The 20,522-nt window shown below is 49.6% G+C and overlaps 1 protein-coding gene across 1 annotated transcript in view; it reads right to left on the bottom strand.

Moving 5' to 3' along the window:
- Positions 1–927: 927 nt before the first annotated feature.
- slc10a1 (solute carrier family 10 member 1) overlaps positions 928–20,522 on the bottom strand; it is a 33,889-nt gene continuing 14,294 nt past the window's right edge. The window contains exons 4-5 of the mRNA XM_038784714.1: positions 19,590–19,792; positions 928–1,667 (exon numbers count right to left, since the gene is read on the bottom strand). Of these exons, the coding sequence (XP_038640642.1) occupies positions 1,546–1,667; positions 19,590–19,792 (325 nt within the window). The 3' untranslated portion in view covers positions 928–1,545. The remainder of the gene's footprint in view (positions 1,668–19,589; positions 19,793–20,522) is intronic.

The following is a 20,522-nucleotide window of genomic DNA, read 5'->3' as shown; positions in this document are numbered from 1 at the left end:
AATGACAATATAAACTCATGGAGAAGATGATTTTAAAATGTTAGCATTTATAATCCTGCCTTTTTAAAGCAGCACATCCTAAAAGTGCTTCACAGCCAATGAAGCACTTTTGAAGTGCAGTCTCCACTGCCAGGTATGCAGCAGCCAATTTAATGTTTAACAGGAGTCTCTATTCCCACAATGACCAAACAATCTGGAGTTTTAGTAATGTTGATTATGGGGGTGTGTGTGTAAATATTGAGGAAAATATTGTGATAACTCCCCTACTCTTCTTCAAATAGTGTCCAGGGATCTTTTACGGTCAGATGATAAAGTAGACAGGGGGCGCGATTCTCCGCCCCCCACGACGGGTCGGAGAATAGCGGGAGGGCCTTCCTGACATTGTTCCCGACCTCCCGCTATTTTCCCCCCCTCCACGGCCGCCCCCCGACACGAATCGCTGCTCGCCGTTTTTTACGGCGAGCAGCGATTCTCCCCTAGCCGATGGGCCAATTTCCCAGGCCTTTACGGCCGTTTTCACGAACTGCAACACACCTGCTCTCACAGTTCGTGAAAACGGCCGCAAAGTGCCGTTCTGGGGAACCATGGCACCGATTGGCACGGCCGCACCACGGCCGTGCCAAGGGTGCCATGGGCCCGCGATCGGTGGGCACCGATCGTGGGCAGCGGGTCGGAACCCCGTGCACTCTTTGTTCCTCCGCCGCCCCGCTGGATCAGTCCGCGGGGCGGCTGAGGGGCATAACGGCCCGCGCATGCGCGGGTTTCACGCATATGCGTGATGACGTCATCCGCGCATGCGCGGATTGGAGTCATCCAATCCGCGCATGCGCGGCTGACGTCATCATTTGCGTCAGCCGCCGTTAACTTTGGCGCACATGCTTAGCGAAATTCGCTAAGTCCGCGATGCCGAGGTTCACGGGGCCGCGCTGCTAGCCCCGACCAGGGAGCAGAATCAGGTCCCGGGAGGGGGCGCGGAGGCTGCCGTGAGACACGGCCGGTTTTACGCCAGCCTTCACGACTCTCCGCATTTGCGGAGAATCGCGCCCAGGATCTCAATCCAACATTGGAAAGGGTCACGGTCCTTTAATTCTACACTGAAGTACCCATGATGATCTCCTCATCACTGGAGTGGAATGTGAACGAACAACCTTCTGAGATAAGAGAGTGACTATTGAGCCAGCTTGACATCTAAGCGAAAAACCTGGGAGAGAAAATTCACTGTCAATTAATAACGTACACGTACTCAGAGAAACATATTTAGAGAATAGAAGCAGGTGGAGGCCATTGGGCCCTTCGAGCCTGCTCCGCCATTCATTATGATCATGGCTGATCATCAAGTTTAATACCCTGATCCCGCCTCCCCATAGAAACTCTATGCAGGTACACACTATTTAGATTCCGTTATTTTTCTAACTATGTTTACAAACCACTTGGAAGACAAGTCCATATTATATGACGCAGGGAGTATCTAAGAACAATGAACTTTTGCACAAAAACAAATAGTTGTAATGAATTTCTGAACTTTTCATTGTTTTGACTGCATCCTTATTTGGGACTCTGTGTTTCACTGCTCTTGAAGGTCACCACGGGGCCACAAGGCTTTGCTAGTTCAGGAAGTGTAAGCTGTTCCCTCGTGTCCTCCACTGGCACGTAAATCATTTTGGCACCTAAAAGAAACCAAAAATTATTCTTCAGCAATTAGTTCATAAGTTCATGTGATATAGGAACAGAATTAGGCCATTTGGCCCATCGAGTCTCCTCTGCCTTAACTCCACCATCCTGCCGTTCTCCATAACCCTTCAATCCATTAAGATTAAAAATCTGTCCAATTCTTTCTTAAGTTTATTCACTGACCCACATCCACTGCACTCAGGTAACTGTGTGGAGTGTGCACTTTCTCCCCGTGTCTGCATGGGTTTCCTCCAGGAGCTCCGGTTTCCTCCCACAGTCCAAAGATGTGCAGGATAGGTAGATTGACCAGGATAAATTGGCATTAGGTGGGGTTATGGGGATTGTGTGGTGTTTGGGCCCAGGTAGGGTGCTCTTTCAGAGGGCCAGTGCAGACTTGATGGGCCAAATGGCCTCTTTCTGCACTGTAGGGATTCTATGATTTTCTGATCTTGTATATCTCAATTTGATCTCTCCACATTCTTCTATAGGCCTAAAATGTATAGGCCTAAAATGCTTAATCTCTCTTCATACAACAAACCCCTCATCTCTGGAAACAACAGTGAACCTCCTCTGAACTGCCTCCAATGCTACTACATCTTTCCTCAAATAATAGAATTTACAGTGCAGAAGGAGGCTATTCGGCCCATCGAGTCTGCACCGGCTCTTTGAAAGAGCACCCAAGCCCACACCTCCACCCTATCCCTATAACCCAGTGACCCCACCCCACACTAAGGGCAATTTTGAACACTAAGGGCAATTTAGCATGGCCAATCCACCAAACCCGCACATCTTTGGATTGTGGGAGGAAACCCACGCACACACGGGAAGAACGTGCAGACTCCGCACAGACAGTGAACCAAGCTGGGAATCGAACCTGGGAACCTGGAGCTGTGAAGCAATTATGCTAACCACTATGCTACCGTGCTGCCCTCAAGGGGACTATAACTGTGCACAATACTCCAGGTGTAGTCTCACCAATGCCTTGTGCAGTTGCAACAACACTTTCTTACCCTTATACTCTATTCCTTTAGATATAAATACCAACATCCGCTTTCTTTATTATCTGCTGTACCTGCATGTTAGTTTTCTGTGACTCATGCGCATGGACCCCAGAAAATTAGCTCCTCCTTCATGTTCACACCTAACTATGTTTTCTGGACCAGTTCTGCAGCTGTTCAACGATCTTGAATGCTGCCTAAAATCCTGACACAATGTCCATCATCTACTATTGTATTTGCCTATTTTATCAACAGATGATTTCAGATGTTTTTGGCATTGTGAACAAACTTTTAGATTTTAAAAAATTGGACATCCGGTGGTGTCTATGAAGGAGTAAGTCGCACATTTGGTGGCTCCCGCTCGGGTCGGACTTTTGGACGTTTTCCCCCAATTTTCTACCGGACTTGAAATGTGAAACTGATGACAGAGGCAATTGTGTACTGAATTCCCACATCGGTGCATGGAAAGAAGGACTAGAAGCGCTCGCAAAGGCAGAAACAGAAAGACAGAGAAGGCTTGGGCTGAAGCTGCAGCAGGAGACAGCATGGCGGAGGACCAGACCTCTGGCTTGTCGACCCAGCGGTCAACGGAGCAGCTGATGCAAGTTATTCAGGAAAGCTTTGCTAAGCAGAAACGGGACTGCTTGGACCCGATAAAAGAGTAATTTGAGCGGCTAGAGCTTAGATTGGATGCCCAAGATCGGCCGATCCAGAAGGTGGAGAAGGCGCTGGCTGAGCAGGAGAACATCAAACTGCGGTGGAGTTGGAGGTGGGGATGCTGAGAAACCAGCAGAAGAAGCTCCTGGAGAAGGTGGAAGACCTAGAGAATAGGTCCCGCCGGCAGAACCTGAGAATCGTTGGGCTCCCGGAGGGGTCCGAAGGAGCAGACGCTGGGGCATACATCGCAGACATGTTTGAGAAGCTGCTGGGGGATGGGGATTCTCCCGGCCCTTGGAGGTGGATAGGGCTCACAGAGCACTCGCGAGGAAGCCGCGAATGGGAGACCCCCCGAGGGCAATGGTGGGGAGATTCCACAGGTACTTGGATAAGGAGCGCATTCTACAGTGGGCCAAGCAGACACCGAGCTGTAAGTGGGACAACAGTATCCTGCGGGTCTACCAAGAACTGAGTGCAGAGGTGGCCAGGAGAAGAGCAGGCTTCAACCAGATTAGGTTGATCCTTTTTAAGAAAAAGGTGAAGTTCGGACTGTTGTATCCGGCGCGTCTCTGGGTCACGCACGAGGAACAGCATTCTTATTTCGAGTCGCCTGAGAACGCGCAGGACTTTGCGAAAAGGAAAGGACTGGTGGTAGACTGGGAACTTTTGAACTTTGCTGCAACGTTCTTGGTTTTTTCTTTGTTTTTCTGTTCTTTTAAAAAAAATAGTTCCTCGTTTTTTGTTTTGTGGAAGCTGTTTGTAATGCCATTTGCATTGATTTGGGACCAGCGGGAGAGCTGAGTGAGTTAAGGTTTTCATTTGGACTGTTGGCGGATGGAGGTGTGCTTGTTTAGATCTTGGTGTTTTACTGTCGGGCACTTGTGTGGGGATTGTTTGATGTTGGAGTTTGTTTGTATGAGCGGGGGGGGGGGGGGGGGGGGGGGGGAAGGGTGGGGAAGGAACAATAGGTAGGAGACTATCCGGCGCCAGGGATGGGGGCCACCAAGCTAGCTGGGTGGGCTAGCTCACAGAAGCGAAGTGGGGGGGGGGGTGCATATGTTTGGTTTATTTAAGGGGCTGGGTTACAGAGTGTTGTTACTAGGGGGGGAGGGTAAATGTTCTGCTGACGAGGGAGAGACTTGGGCTAAGGGACAGAGAGGAGGTTGGGGGTGGAGGCTGCCTGGGGATGGGCTGGTGGAGGTGCGGAGCATGGGCTTATTCACCTCAACTAGGCTGATGACCTGGAATGTTCGAGGGTTAAATGGGCCGGTCAAGAGGGCACGTGTGTTCGCACATCTTAGGGGACTGAAGGCGGACGTGGTAATGTTGCAGGAGACGCACCTTAGAGTAACTGACCAGATTATATTGAGGAAAGGCTGGGTCAGTCAGATCTTTCACTCTGGACTAGATTCAAAGACTAGAGGGGTTGCGATCCTGATCAATAAACGGGTGGTGTTTGAGGTGGGTAGAATAGTCTCGGACGTGGGAGGTTGGTACATTATGGTCAGTGGGAAACTGGAGGGGGTGCAGGTGGTATTAGTAAATGTGTATGCACCAAATTGGGATGATGTGGAGTTTATAAAGAGGATGCTGGGGAAGATACCGGACCTGGACTCGCACAGGTTGGTCATGGGAGGGGACTTCAATACAGTTATTCACCCTGGCTCAAAGTCAAGCTCAAAAACGGGCAGGGTGCCAGCAATGGCAAAGGAACTAAAAGGGTTCATGGAGCTGTTCGGGGGGGGGGGGGGGGGGGGGGGGGGGTCCATGGAGATTTGGGCAGCCGAGGGTGAAGGAGTTCTCCTGCTACTCACACGTGCATAAAGTGTACTCCCGGATTGATTTCTTCATTTTGAGCAGGGCCTTACTGGCAGGGGTGGGAGACACGGGGTACTCAGCGATCACAATCTCAGACCATGCTCCGCACTGGGTTGACCTGCAGGTTAGTAAAGACAGTAACCAGCGCCTGCAATGGAGGTTAGATGTGGGACTTTTGGCTGACAAAGGGGTGTGCGAGCGGCTGAGGAAATGTATTCAGAGCTACCTTCAGGTCAACGACATGGGGGAGATTTCAGCAGCGGTGGTTTGGGAAACACTGAAGGCGGTGGTCAGAGGGGAACTGATCTCAATACGGGCCCACGGGGAGAAGGTAGACAGGGCAGAGACGGACCGACTGGTAAAGGAGATACTACAGATCGATAGGAGGTATGTGGAGACCCCAGAGGCAGGGCTTTTAAGGGAACGGCGGAGGCTACAGGCGGAGTTCGGCTTGTTAACCACAGGGAGGGCGATGGAGCAGCTGAGAAAGGCAAGGGGGGATCTATGAGCATGGAGAGAAGGCCAGCAGAATGCTTGCACAGCAGCTTAGAAAGCTGGAGGCAGCCAGGGAGATAGGGAAAGTAAATGACGGAGATTGGAACCTGGTTGGAGATTCAGCAGGGGTGAATAAGGCATTTAAGGATTTCTATAGTAGGTTGTATAGGTCCGAACCCCCGACAGAGCCGGAGGGGATGAGGCACTTCTTGGAGGAGCTGAATTTCCCAAAGGTGGACGGGGAGCTGGTAGAAGGGCTGGGGGCCCCAATTGGGTTGGAAGAGATAGTGGAGGGTCTGAAGGCCATGCAGACGGGTAAAGCCCCGGGGCCGGACGGGTACCCAGTGGGGTTTTATAAAACGTTCTCTGAGATATTGGAGCTGGTGTTGATGAGGATGTTCAATGAGGCAAGGGAGAGAGGAGTGTTGCCTCCGACGATGTCACAGGCCACGATTTTGCTGACTCTGAAGCGGGACAAGAACCCGGAGCTGTGTGGGTCCTCCAGGTCGATATCCCTGTTGAATGTGAATGCCAAATTGCTGGCCAAAATGTTGTCCTCCAGGATTGAGGATTGTGTTCCGGACGTTATTGGGGAGGACAAGACGGGGTTTGTTAAGGGTAGGCAGTTGGTGGCCAATGTAAGAAGGTTGTTAAACGAGATCATGACACCCCCGGAAGATAGGGAGGTGGAGGTCGTGATCGCAATGGATGCAGAAAAGACTTTTGATTGAGTAGAATGGGATTATCTGTGGGAGATACTGGGACGGTTCAGATTTGGGCGGGTCTTTATTGACTGGGGTCAGGTTGCTGTATCAGGCTCCTGTGGCAAGCGTACGGATGAATAGGACAACATCGGACTATTTTAGACTGCACCGGGGGACGAGACAGGGATGCCCCCTCTCCCCACTATAGAGCCACTGGCAATTGCTCTGAGAGCCTCAAGTGGCTGGAAGGGGCTAGTCCGGGGAAGGGTGCAGCACAGAGTTTCGCTCTATGCAGACGACCTGCTTCTGTATGTATCGGGCCCAATAGAGGGGATGGAAGAAATCATGAGGCTTCTAGGGGAATTTGGCCGGTTTTCGGGGTATGAGCTAAATATGGGGAAAAATTAGATATTTGCAGTCCAGGCGAGGGGCCAGGAGAGGCGATTGGACAGGGTAGTTTCCAGAGGGTGAGTAGGAGAAGGGAGCATCTCTGATTTTTACGAGGAACTTATGGGGTCAGAGGAGATGCAGACCGAGGAGCTGAATCGCAAGTGGGAGGAGGAGCTGGGAGGAGAGATAGAGGATGGTCTATGGGCGGACACGTTGAGTAGAGTCAACACGTTTGCAACATGTGCCAGGCTCAGCCTGATACAATTCAAGGCCGTTCATCGGGCTCACATGACAGTGACCCGGATGAACAGATTCCTTGGGGTGGAAGAGAGGAGTGCAAAATGTGCGGGAGGACCATCGAACCATGTCCATATGTTCTGGACATGTCCGAAGCTGAGGGGATTTTGACAGGGGTTTGCGCATGTCATTTCCACGGTGTTAAAAACAAGGGTGGCGCTGAGTCCAGAGGTGGCGATTTTCGGGGTGTCGGGGTTAGTGTTGTGTTTGTTTGTTTTTTTGTTATTTTCGGTGGTCTGTGAAGACAGAGCCGTTCGGGGAAATATCTATTTTTGCACTATGTTAATGTTTAACGCCTATTGTTCCTCTTCTGTTTTTGTTATAAAAATTTACAAATATTTCTAGACCTGTAAGGGAGGGAGACAGCTGTTGCGCTATGTTTATAGTTTCATGTAGTTGCAAAGGTTCGGCAGCGCCAGCCCATCCTTCCCCCGACTGCGTTCCAGCAGCACTCTCTTCACTCTCGGGGCCTTATTCGGCCACACAAGTCCCGAGATGATCTAAGTAACCCACTTGAAAAAGGTTTTAGGGATGAAGATGGGAAGACACTGGAATACAAATAAGAAACTGGGGAGGACTGTCATTTTTACGGTCTGTACCCTCCCCGCCAGTGACAGCGGGAGCATATCCCATCTTTTAAAGTCCCCTTCCATTTGTTCCACCAGCCGGGTCAGATTGAGCTTATGCAACAAATCCCACTTCCGGGCCACCTGTATACCCAGGTAACGAAAGCTCTTCTCTACCCTCCTCAGCGGCAGCTCCCTCAGTCTCTCCTGTCCTTTAGCCTGGATCACAAACAGCTTGCTCTTCCCCACATTCAATTTATACTCTGAGGAACTGCCAAATTCCCTTAAGATCTGCATGACCTCCCCCATCCCCTCCAATGGGTCCAAAATATACAGGAGGAGATCAAGGAGATCATCCGGCCCTGGAGCTTTGCCCGACTACATGCCCTCCAGCTCCTTAATAATTTTGTCTGTCTCGATCGGTGGCCCCAGCCCCTCCACCAAACTCTCCTCCAGAACTTCAACTGGTCCAGAGATTGCCTCATCCCTTCCCCACCCGCCGGGGGTTCCGACTCATATAGTTTGCTGTAGAATTCCTTAAAAACTTCATTCACCCCCTCCGGGTCTGAGACCAAGCTGCCCTCCTTATTCTTTACTCCCACAATCTCCCTGGCCGCCTCGCTCTTCCTAAGCTGGTGCGCCAGCATCCTGCTCGCCTTCTCCCCATATTCATACACCGCACCTCTCGCCTTCCTCAACTATTCTACCGCTTCCCCTGTGGTCAACAATTCAAACTCCGCCTGAAGCTTAGGCTGCTCCCTCAGGAGTCCCGCGTCCGAGGCCTCTGCATATTTCCTATCCACCCGGAGTATCTCCACCACCAAACTCTCCCTCTCCGCCCTTTCCCTCTTTTCTCTATGGGACCGGATTGATATAAGTTCCCCTCTAATAACTGCCTTCAGGGCTTCCCAGACCGTCGCTGCCGAAACCTCTCCCGTGTCATTTGTTTCCAAATAGTTCTGGATACTCTTATTCACACGCCCGCAAATCATCTCGTCCGCTAACAACCCCACATCCAGCCTCCACAGCGGATGCTGCCCTCTCTCCTCCCTAAGCTGCAAATCTACCCAGTGCGGGGCATGATCCGAAACTGTAATCGCCGAGTATTCTGTCCCTGTCACCTTTGGGATCAACGCCCTGCCCAGAACAAAAAATCAATACGGGAATAAACTTTGTGGACGTGGGAGAAGAAGGAGAACTCCTTTACCCTCGGCCGTGTAAACCTCCAGGGGTCTACGCCTCCCATCTGTTCCATAAAGCCCTTCAGCTCCCTTGCCACTGCCGGCCTCTTCCCTGTACTGGATTTTGAGCAGTCCAATTTAGGTTCAATAACCTTGTTAAAGTCCCCTCCCATGACCAAGTTGTGTGACTCCAAGTCCGGGATTTTACCTAACACACGCCTCATAAAATCCACATCGTCCCAGTTCGGGGAGTAGACATTCACGAGCACCACTCAGACCCCCTCCAACTTCCCACTCACCATGATATACCTACCCCCTTTATCCTCCACTATTCTCCCAGCCTCAAATGTCACTCGCTTGCTGATCAGAATTGCTACCTCCCTTCGAGTCAAGCCCGGAATGGCACACCTGACCCACCCAACCCTTCCTTATCTCATCTGGCCTGTGACCTTCAGATGTGTCTCCTGGAGCATTGCCACGTCTGCCTTTAGTCCCTTTAAATGCGCGAACACGCGTGTTCTCTTCACTGGCCCATTCAGACCTCTCACGTTCCAAGTAATCAGCCTGGACTGGGGGGCGGGGAGGGGGCTACCACCCCCGAGCCCGTGCCCCACCTGCTTCCCCGGGCATCCCCTCAAGCAGCAGCCGCCGCCCCTGACCCTCCTTTTATTCCCTGAAGAAAATTTCTCCCTTGCCCGCAGAGCAGCCATCCTTGCCCCCCACCCCCTCCCCCCCCCAACACCAAAAACCTAACCTCCCAAACCCAATAGCAACTCAACACTAAGTCACCCCCCACCACGCTCCCGAGAGTCAGCTGATCCATGCTGACCCCGATGGCCCCCGCCCCTGGTGCCGGGCAGACTATTGCCCTATTGTTCGGGCCCCTCTCCCCACAGAGAAAAGCCTATTTACAGGATCACATTCCCCAGTAAGTAAACATCAGCTCTCCAAAACCATTAGCTTAACCATAAGCCAAATAGACACACTCACTTAAAACAGAACCCAGTCCCCCGAAGGGTAGTGCTAGCATCAGCTCCCCCCCCGCCCATATCAACCACCTTCTAAATGAAGCGCCCTCCAACCCACTCTCTCGCCCATGACTAACCACAATCTTATTTAAAACAGAACACAAGTACAAACCGCCGCCTCCCCCATCTTCGAAGCATTAAGTGTCTCTTAACTCGAGTGCAACTTCTTCTCCTTAATAAATGTCCAAACATCATTTGGCGACTCAAAATAATATAACGGTCCTCGTGCGTTACCCACAGTCTCGCTGGGTATAACACCCCAAACTTCACCTCCTTCTTAAAGAGGGTCGCCTTTGCCCAGTTGAACCCAGCACGTCTCTTGGCCAGCTCCGCACCCAGGTCTTGATAGATGCGCACCTCATTATTCTCCCGCTTGCTGCTCCGCTCCTTCTTGGCCCATTGCAGGACGTGCTCCTTGTCTGAAAATCGGTGGAAACGGACCACCATGACCCTTGGCGGGTCGTTCGCCTTGGGTGTCCTTGTGAGGGCTCTGTGGGCTCCATCCAGCTCCAGGGATCGAGGGAAAGCCCCCGCTCCCATCAACCAGTCCAGCATACTCACCACATACGCTCCCGCATCTGATCCCTCAATACCTTCAGGAAGGCCAATGATTCTTAAATTCTGCCTCCTGGTTCTGTTCTCCAGCTCCTCCGGCTTCTCCTGCATCTGCTTGTGGCGGTCCTCTAGCACCTCCACCTTATACTCCAGCACAATTATCTCGTCCTCTTGGTTGGAGAGTTTTAATTCGATCTCCTGGATCACTTTCCCCTGGGCTGCCTGAATCGCGACCATTTGGTCGATCGATGCTTTCATCGGGTCAAGCGTATCCCTTTTTAGCTCGGCAAAGCAACTCTTGAAAAACTCCATCTGTTGCTCCTTCGGCCAGTGAGCCGCCGCTCCCTGGTCCTTGCCGTCTGCCATGCTTCGCCGCACTGCCAGCTCCCCTCGCTTCCCTCTGTCGTGACTGATTCGTTTCACACGGCCAAATCTGGTCCAACAATCCATACACCGGGGGGGGGGAGCTATCGAATGTGCGACCTACTCTTCCATGGCCGCCACCTGAAGAGCCATCAAAATGCTTCTTAAATGTAATGAGGGTTCCCACTTCTATCACCCTTCAGGCAGTGAGTTCCAGATTCCCATCACCCTTTGGGTAAAAACATTTTTCCTCAAAACCCTTCAATGTCCTGTTCCTCAACCCTGGTTATTGACTCTTCTACAAAGGGGAAAAGACATTGTATCTACCTCTATGTTCTTCATAATTTTGTACGCCTTGATCATGTCTCCCCTCAGCCATCTCTGCTCTAAGAAAAATAACCCCAGCCTAACCAGCCTCTCTTCATAGCTGAAAATGTCCAGCCCATTCTGCTGAATGGTTTCTGCACCCTTTATAGTGCAGTCACATCTGGTGTGGCGTCCAGAACTGTGCACAGTATTCTGTGGCCTAACGAGCATCTTATACAGCTCCATCATAACCTCCCTGCTCTTATTTTCTATGCTTCGGGTAATAAAGGCAAATATCCCATATGCCTTCTTAATCGCCTTATCTACCTGCCCTGCTACCTTCTGGGATCTTTGGACATGCATCCCAAGGTTCCCTCTGGTCCTGTCTATTTCCTATTATCCTGCTGGTCAACAAAATGAGTGCTGTATGGTCTCTCCTTATAAATACAGGAGGCAGGCTGGTTCATCTGATGGCCCGTGTTACATGATGCTGCTCACTGCCTCTACAAGAAGGCAACAATACTCAATAATGTTGAAAAGAACAACAGCCTGAATCAGTGTCAGCCCCAAACACCTTCTCTTCCTTTGCCTGATTAATCATGACATATGGTTGGTTCACTGAATGTGGAATGCTTGCCAAGTAAGTTCAGCTATGGTGATGATGAATGCATGTCTGTGTGCACCATATTAAAAAAGTAATGATGATTAAACAAAAAAATCAAACTGATAAGTGAATAACGAACAGAGATTAAATTAAATAACAGGATTTATCAGAAATCCTTATTATTTTGGAGCAAGAAGTAACAACAAAGTGCAAATCACTGCTACCTGTACACCTTAAATCGACCACACTGTCTTTATAGCGAATCTCTCTGTCACAAACCCTATAGCGGGAAACGCACAGTTGTCATTCTTGCTTGTAAAACGTAGGACAACTACTTTATATCAAACTACCACCTCCCCCCCCTCCTCTCCTCACACCCATGTTCAATTCCCCCTTAATGCAATAATCTATTATGTACACAGAAATGGAGTCCTCTCTCAAAACCACGTTTTAGCTCTGCTCCCAGTCCTGATCTGATCCTTTGCAAGGTGATGCCATCATGACTGCACACTAAGGGGCAGCACGGTGGCACAGTGGTTAGCATTGCCGCCTACGGCGCTGAGGACCCAGGTTCGAATCCCGGCCCTGGGTCACTGTCCATGTGGAGTTTGCACATTCTCCCCGTGTCTGCGTGGGTTTCACCCCCACAACCCAAAGATGTGCAGGGTAGGTGGATTGGCCACGCTAAATTGCCCCTTAATTGGAAAAAGTAATTGGGTACTCTAAGTTTATTTTAAAAAAAAATTAAAAAATGACTGCACACTATGTTCATGATCTGATCACACTTAGTGCCAAAGAACGGCTGGTAGCTGGACTCATCCATGGCATGTGCACTGTCAATGGGAACGGTTAGCCTGGACAAATTTTGGAAACTTGCTCTTGCCCCTGCTTTCCATAAGCTCTCTGCACTTGGCTGATCTATGGTGTGAAGGTTTTAAAGGTGACTAGGCAGTGGCTGTTTGCCATTAAAGGGAACAGGGCAGCAGGCAAAGCACAAGCACTGTTACGAGGACAGACAGGAAGTAAATTCATTGTCTAAAATGTGTGTAGTTAGGGAGGATTCATTGAGCTTCCAGTTGACTCTCAGAAAGCCCCCCTGCCTATTAAAATACAGATTCGAGGTTGGAGATTGAGCGGTGAGTTAAAATACCTCAGAAGGATAATTTTAGGAGAAGTGTAAAGGTTAAGACACTCTTTGTTTATAGAACCCCTACAGTGGAAAAGGAGTCTATTTGGCCCATTGTGTCTGCACTGACCCTCTGAAAGAGCACCCCATCCAGGCCCATTCCTTAACCCGTAACCCGACCTAACCTTTGGACACTAAGGGGTATTTTAGCATGGCTAATCCACTGGACCTGCACATCTTTGGACTGTGGGAGAAAGCTGGTGCACCCGGAGGAAACCCACGCAGACATGGTGAGAACATGTAAACTCCACAGTCACCCAAGGCTGGAATTGAACCCGGGTCCCTGATGCTGTGAGGCAGCAGTGCTCACCACCGTGTAATCTTGCTGCCCTGTTTAGTTATTGCTGTTGGGGCGTGGAAGGCATGATATTAATGTAAATGTTCATCTCATTGTTCTCAAGGAAATAGCATAGAAACAATCTTTTTACAATTTCTGCATTTACTTTTAATGCATTGAAGTTGACACACAATCCTATTAAGACACAACTGTGCAAAGTGGTCCTGTGATGGACCGCTACCAGAAGCAACATACATTATGCATTGCAGTATCCTTGTATTGGGGAGCAGTTACACTGGGCACTGGGGTAGGGGTCAGGGGAAGAGGGTAGGTGCTAGTTAATATTTGGCTAAGGTGGCAAATTGAGTTTGTTCCTCTGTCACTATTGGCTATAAAATGGAGGACCGAGAGAACAGCTATGTCATATTAACTTGTACAATTTCTGGAGATGACTTTAGCCCAGTCTGGTTGTAAATCCAGGGAGGATACGTATGAGGACGGGTTTGGAAATGGGTGTGAAGTCACAGTAAGTATTCCTCATTTATTAATATAATTCCTACACTCTATTAAATCATTAGTCCAGGATCAAACAGCTGGAAGATGATGCACAACAGGATTTGCAACCTTCCCTCTCGTTGACCGCAACCTTGTCTATCTTTGACCCCATGTTGGAACCAACAGTTCTACGGACACGTGCTTGTAGGATTAGAATAGCGGTTTTAATATACTCACAACAGAGCCAGCCGGTTAGCCATTGAACTTTCGGTGAACTGGCCAGCTGACCATGTGGCACTGAGCTTTTATACAGGAGCTTCCGGGGGAGGAGTCCTGGGCAGAGCCAAGGGAGAAGCCCCATACAACTCGAGCATTCCCAGAGCTACTCCCCCTGGAGGACAGGTAGTGCAACTGCACTTACAATACAGACACATGTATATACAGATTACAATCCGGTGTGAATCACATTCACCACACCCCATCTCTCCCTATTGTTGACTGCACCCTTCCCTCTCTTTACTGCCAATTTCATTTCTCCCTTACTCTGGGCTATTCCTAGGATCATGATCGATGAGAAAGGGATACCTTGGAACTGGGCACATTAAACACTCCACGTGTGAAGCACCCTCCCCCCCCCCCCCCACCCCCTCCAGATCGGAGACCAGTTGTGATGCTGATCATTTCAAGTCAGCAGGAAGAGGAAGGTGAGGAAGAACGTGAAGAGGAGGTTGATGTGGAGTCACATGATGCGCAGGCCGCAAGATAGGCTTGTTAACGTGATCGAGAATTACTTTCAGTATCGGATGTGCCTGTTCTCAGCCCGTGTTGCCTCTTGAATGAAAGTAGAAGACGTTTTCATTATCAAACGGTGGTCAGTATATTTTCTGTTTTCTGCTATTGATGCTCAGTAGTCATCTTTCAGCCTCCTCTCATCGTTAATTACCTTTCCAAACCTTACCCTGGATTGGATTGGATTTGTTTTATTGTCACATGTACCGAGGTACAGTGAAAAGTATTGTTCTGCGTACAGTCCAGGCAGATCGTTCCAAACATGAAAAGAAAACATTGGACATACATAAATACATTATGTAATTACATAGACACAGGCATCAGGTGAAGCACGTACTACTCAGTAGAGAAGATGTGTGAAGAAATCAGATCAATCCATAAGATGGTCATTCAGGAGTCTGGTAACAGCGGGGAAGAAACTGTTTTTGAACCTGTTAGTGTGTGTTCTCAGACTTTTGTATTTCCTGCCTGATTGAAAAAGTAGGAAGAGTGAATAACCCGGGTGGGAGGGGTCTTTGATTATGCTGCCCGCTTTCCCAAGGCAGCGGGAGGTGTAGACAGAGTCAATGGATGGAAGGCGGGTTTGTGTGATGGACTGTGCTGCGTTCACGACTCGCTGTAGTTTCTTACAGTCTTGGGCTGAGCAGTTGCCATACCAGGCTGTGATGTAGCCAGATAGGATGCTCTCTATGGTGCATCTGTAAAAATTGGTTAGAGTTAATGTGGACAGTCTGAATTTTCGTAGTTTCCTGAGGAAGTATAGGTGCTGTTGTGCTTTCTTGGTCCTAGCACGATGTGGGTGGACCAAGACAGATTGTTCGTGATATGCACACCTAGGAATTTGAAGCTGTCTCCATCTTGGCACCATTGATGCATACAGTACTTTGCTACCTGAAGTCAATGACCAGCTCCTTAGTTTTGCTGACATTTAAGGAGAGATTGTTGTTGTTACACCATGCCACTAGGTTTTCTAATTCCTCCTGTACTCTGACTCATCGTTGTTCGAGGTCCGATATACTATGGTCGTGTCATCACCAAACTTATAGATGGAGTTGGACCTGCACTGTATAATAAAATGATTATCATTAACATGTTGATACTTACAATAAGCAGTGCTCAAATCTCTATCAGTATGTTTCCCTTTTAAGGAAACCCATAATGTGTCTTTCTTCAACTGTCCAATCTTGTGTTTCATGAAGTCATGGCTGAGAAGATTGATCTGGGATATATCAGGTTGCTCCAGGTTATTCTGTGTCTAGAGATGGCAGCAGCATTAAACCTCAGGACACAGATTCTGAGATAAATCCAGAATCTAGAATTAATTCTCGTTTAACAGCATCTCGGGTGTTACACTTTGGATAACTCCATGTTGACTTTTCAACACCCTTGTTTTCCTGGCCTCCAGACTGCTCTTCATCCTGACTTCACTCCCGATACAGAACAATGCAAGTTGTAGCAGACAGTTCTTACATTGCAGACTTGGCTGGAACATTATGCCAGGTGGGAGATGAGAAGATTTTGTTTTTGTATTTGTAGTTGGCTATTCTGACCTGGAATGCACTGCGTGAAATTGTGGTGGAAATGGACCAATGGTAACTTTCAAAACATTATTGGACATGTTGCTAACAAGAGAAGAAAATGCAGGACAGAAAGGAGAGTGCAAGAGAATGAGACTGATCAGTTAAGAGGAGACTTCCGGTGGTGACAATGTGGTGAGCAGTCACACACGTGGTGGGTCCTACCTGGGTACTGGTTTTCAGCTTTTCTGCCCGATTTGGAGCAATTTCTTGGAGAACATTGATGTAATTTGGGGATTAAGACTCTCTTGTTTGAGTAATGTCTGGTAAAAAATAGTTCAAAGAAGTCAGGCAAGGGAGCAGCGTTGGAATCAAAAGTTCCTTGATCATCAGTCGGGGGAACCAGAGCAGCGGCTCCTGCTGAGATGGAGGACCCTGGCAGCATGGTGGCACAGTGACTAGCACTACTGCCTCACGGTGCTGAGGACCCGGGTTCGATCCTGGCCCCGGGTCACTCTCCGTGTGGAGTTTGCACCTTCTCCCTGTGGGTGGGTAGGTCTCACCCCCACGACCCAAGCTTGGCCGCACTAAATTGAAAGAAACGAATTGGGTACTTTAAATTAAGAAAAAAAAATACGGTGGACCCTCAGCGGAGAATTGAGATGTTGGGTGGCTTCTTGACCAATGAATTTGCTTGGAGTTGTTTCAAACTCTGGGGGCGGGAGGGAGGGAAGCTTCCAGAAACTTCCAGTCCACCACCAAACTGGATCAACAGCAGGCTTCACAATCTCTGCTCCAGAAGTTGCACTTGTCCAACTTGTCTCAGGTTCCAGGGCTGCCTTCCCTTGACCAATGAATTTAAGAGATAGCGGCAGGCAGTCGCTGAGGATCTGGCGAAGGCAATAGAGAGGACTTTGGCCTCAATTCTAGCAGCCATGGACAAGATGGCCCGGCAGATAGAGGTACATGGGGCGACGATTCAGAAGGTTGAGGCGGCTCTCTCGGACCACAATGATTGGATTGTTTCCTTGGAGGCAGAGATGGTGGTGTTGGTGGAGGAGCGGGGAGTGCTAAAGGTCAAGCTTGACAATCTGGAGAACGGCTCCAGATGGCAAAAACATAAGGACCGCCGGTCGGGCTGTTGGGTGTGCTGGAAGGCTCCAACTCCATGGACTATATGTCCAGGATGTTTGCAAAGTTGATGGGGCTTCTGGACCCCTCCTGAGTTGGACTGGGCCCGGAGACAGTGATCGCTATATCGGATCATGCTCCGCATTTTGTGACCTGGGGCGGGATTCTCCGACCCCCCGCCGGGCACTCTTTTCCTCCACCTTCGCCATTGTCTTAACCATGGCGGAGGCGGAAGAGACCCCCTCCCCTGCGCATGCGCGGGGATGACGGCAGCAGCCGCTGACGCTTTGGCGCATGCGCGTACGTCCGCCGGCCGGCGAAGTCCCTTCAGCCCCGGCGCCAAAGGCCTTCCACGCCAGCCAGCGGGACGGGAACCACTCCGGCGCGGGCCTAGCTCCTCAAGGTGAGGGGTTGGCCCCTAAAGGTGCGGAGACGTCCGCACCTTTGGGGCGACCCGACGCCGGAGTGGTTCACTCCACTCCAACACGCCGGGACCCCCCGCCACGCCAGGTAGGGGAGAATCCCGGCCCTGATGTTGGAGCCAGGCCACTCTCAGCAACCCCGTGGAAAATGGGCACGGCACTGCTCGTGGATAAGAGATTTTGTAAGCGGGTATCTACTGCCATTGGGAGAATGTAGAGTTCAACAGGACGGAGGTGGTCTCACATCCCACACTCTGGGAGGCTCTGAAGCCTGTGGCTAGGTGGGAGATAATCTCTTTTAAGGCGCATAGGGATAACTCTGGGAAGGTGGAAAGGCAGAGGCTGGTGGTCCGCCACCTTTCCTCAAACCCCCCCCCCGCTGAGCCCCTTAACTCATACTTTATCTTCTCTAACCGCAGGAAGTCGTACAGGTCACCCAACCAAGCTGCTACCCCCGGTGGCGATGCCGACCACCACTCCAGCAAAATTTGCCGCTGTGCAATCAGAGAGGCGAAGGCCATGACATCGGCCTTCCTCCTCTCCATGAGCTCCGGCTTCTCTGAAACCCCAAATATCACCCCAATGGATCCAGGTCCACCTCCTCCTCCACTATCCTGGCTAAGACCGTCAACACTCCCACCCAGAATCTTCACAATTTTTCACAACCCCAAAACATGTGCGTGTGATTCGCTGGTCCCCGCCCACACCTCGCACACTCATCTGCTAGCCCCTGAAAGAACCCCCCTGAAAGAACCCACTCATTCTCAAATGCACCCTGTGCACCACCATAAACTGTATCAGGCTCTTCCTTGCACAAGAGGAGGTTGTTAAATGTTGTCGCCCTCCTTAGAGACTAAGCCAGATGGGTCGGAGCAGGCATTCGATAGGGTTGAGTGGGGGCACATCTTGAAAATGAAAATGAAATGAAAATCGCTTATTGTCACGAGTAGGCTTCAATGAAGTTACTGTGACAAGCCCCTAGTCGCCACATTCCGGCGCCTGTACGGGGAGGCTGGTACGGGAATGGAACCGTGCTGCTGGCCTGCCTTGTTCTACTTTAAAAGCCAGCGATTTAGCCCAGTATGCTAAACCAGCCTCTTTGAGGTGCTGGGGTGGTTTGGCTTCGTGCCAAAATTTATTTAATGGAGGAGACAAGGCCCCCATTGCAAATGTACGCACGAATGCCCTGAACTCGGGTTACTTCCAACTGAACAGGGGTACAAAACGGATCCCATTGTCTCCGCTTTTGTTTGCCTTAGAAATCAAGCCAGTAGCCATTGCATTGCGGTTGTCTACCGGACGGAGGGGGACAGAGCATGCCTTATATGTGGCTGATCTGTTTCTATGTATTACTGACCCTCCCTCCAATGTGGGAGAAATAATGGAACTGCTCAGGAAGTTCCTCTCCTTTTCGGTCAAGCTAAATTTGAGTAAGAGTGACTTTTTTCCAGTGAACCCCAGGGAGGCGAGCTGATCTGGGGAGACTAGGAAGCGTACGAGTGGGTTCTCCCCCGGGTGTGGAGGACAGGTGTAAGCTGTGCTCCAGGGGGCCAGTAAATCACATGCACATGTTTTAGTCTCGCCCCAAGCTCGTAAGTCTCTGGGTCTCCTTTTTTGATACAATGTCAGGGATTTGGGGCATTTGGCTGGAGCCGTGCCCATTGAGGCTCATTTTTGGAATGTCAGACTCGCCGGTGCTGCAGACAGGGACGAGGGCAGATGTCCCAGCCTTTGCCTCACTAATAGCATGGAAGTGAGTTCTGCTGGGTGGAAATCCCCAGTGCCGCCTCGGGCATCGGCATGGTTGGGTGACCTGGTGGAATTATTGCACCTTGAGAAGATCAAGTATACCATGGAAGGGTTCTTCGAGGTGGCAGTCTTTCATCTCCTTTTTTCAGGGAACTGATTACCACCAGCTGTTGGGAGGGGCTTATCTTTTTAGTTGGGTTAAGGTTTTGTTTTCTTTATGGTGGGGTGAGGGGAGGAGGGGGATTGGCAAGACTGTAGGTGCATTTTGGTAATAAGGTGGGGTTGGAGTTGTATTTGTTACAATGAAAATTTTGTTTGAATAAAACTATTTTAAAAAAACTCTTTGAATGAGCAGGCAAATGTTTCTATGACAGAAAGTCGGTTACTTACTCGGTTCCTTCGTTTTTTTTATCCTTTCGTAACTTTGATAGATCACTACAAGGATTAACGCTTCAGAAAGTTGAAACGCCAGGAAAATGAATGGGAATAAGTAAAGAGCACCAATATCTTCTTGGCGGAAAGCAACTTTGAGGATGGTGGCACACAGCTGAACATTCTGGCATCCGGTTTCCATAGAAACGGTCCGTTTGCACCTGTTAAAAGAGAGTAAATGGGTTGAAAGAGATTCTCTGTACTTTGATCTTTGGTGTGCTATTGCAAGCGGATGATCCGTGATGATGGTTTGGGTTGTTGTACTATTAGGGCTAATGTTGAATTTATAGCAAATAGAATGACCAGCTTGGAGATGGTACAGACTGCTTCATTGCTAATGGCTGAATTAAAAAATTAATACCATATACTTATTGTCTGAGATATTAACATTCCAGTACTTAATACGTTAACACTTCCACTTATATAACAGAAGAAAGAATATGATATAAATATTGCTGGCGAGGCAGCACGGTGGCACAGTGGGTTAGCCCTGCTGCCTCACGGCGCCGAGATCCCAGGTTCGATCCTGACTCTGGGTCACTGTCCGTGTGGAGTTTGCACATTCTCCCCGTGTTTGCGTGGGTTTCGCCCCCACAACCCAAAAAGATGTGCAGGTTAGGTGGATTAGCCACACTAAATTGCCATTGAAAAAATTAATTGGGTACTCTAAATTTATAAAAGAAAATGAATATTGCTGGCGGGAGACAAGCTTCTGATGCTTTTTGTCAAACACAAGGCCAAATGTAAGCATGCCAAATTTCAAATAATCACAACAATTCATACTACATTGCAAAAGTGTGCTGGTCGGTTGGTAAGCAGATTCTCATTGACTGAGGCTTTGGCCCATGGAGAAAACAACAGGGAACAATAAGTTTCTGGGTAATTCAAAAG

Source organism: Scyliorhinus canicula, chromosome 2 (assembly GCF_902713615.1).
Source record: "Scyliorhinus canicula chromosome 2, sScyCan1.1, whole genome shotgun sequence".
NCBI lineage: Eukaryota > Metazoa > Chordata > Chondrichthyes > Carcharhiniformes > Scyliorhinidae > Scyliorhinus > Scyliorhinus canicula.
The sequence above is the reverse complement of the archived record's forward strand: the minus strand, read 5'-3'. Positions and strand labels throughout refer to the sequence as shown.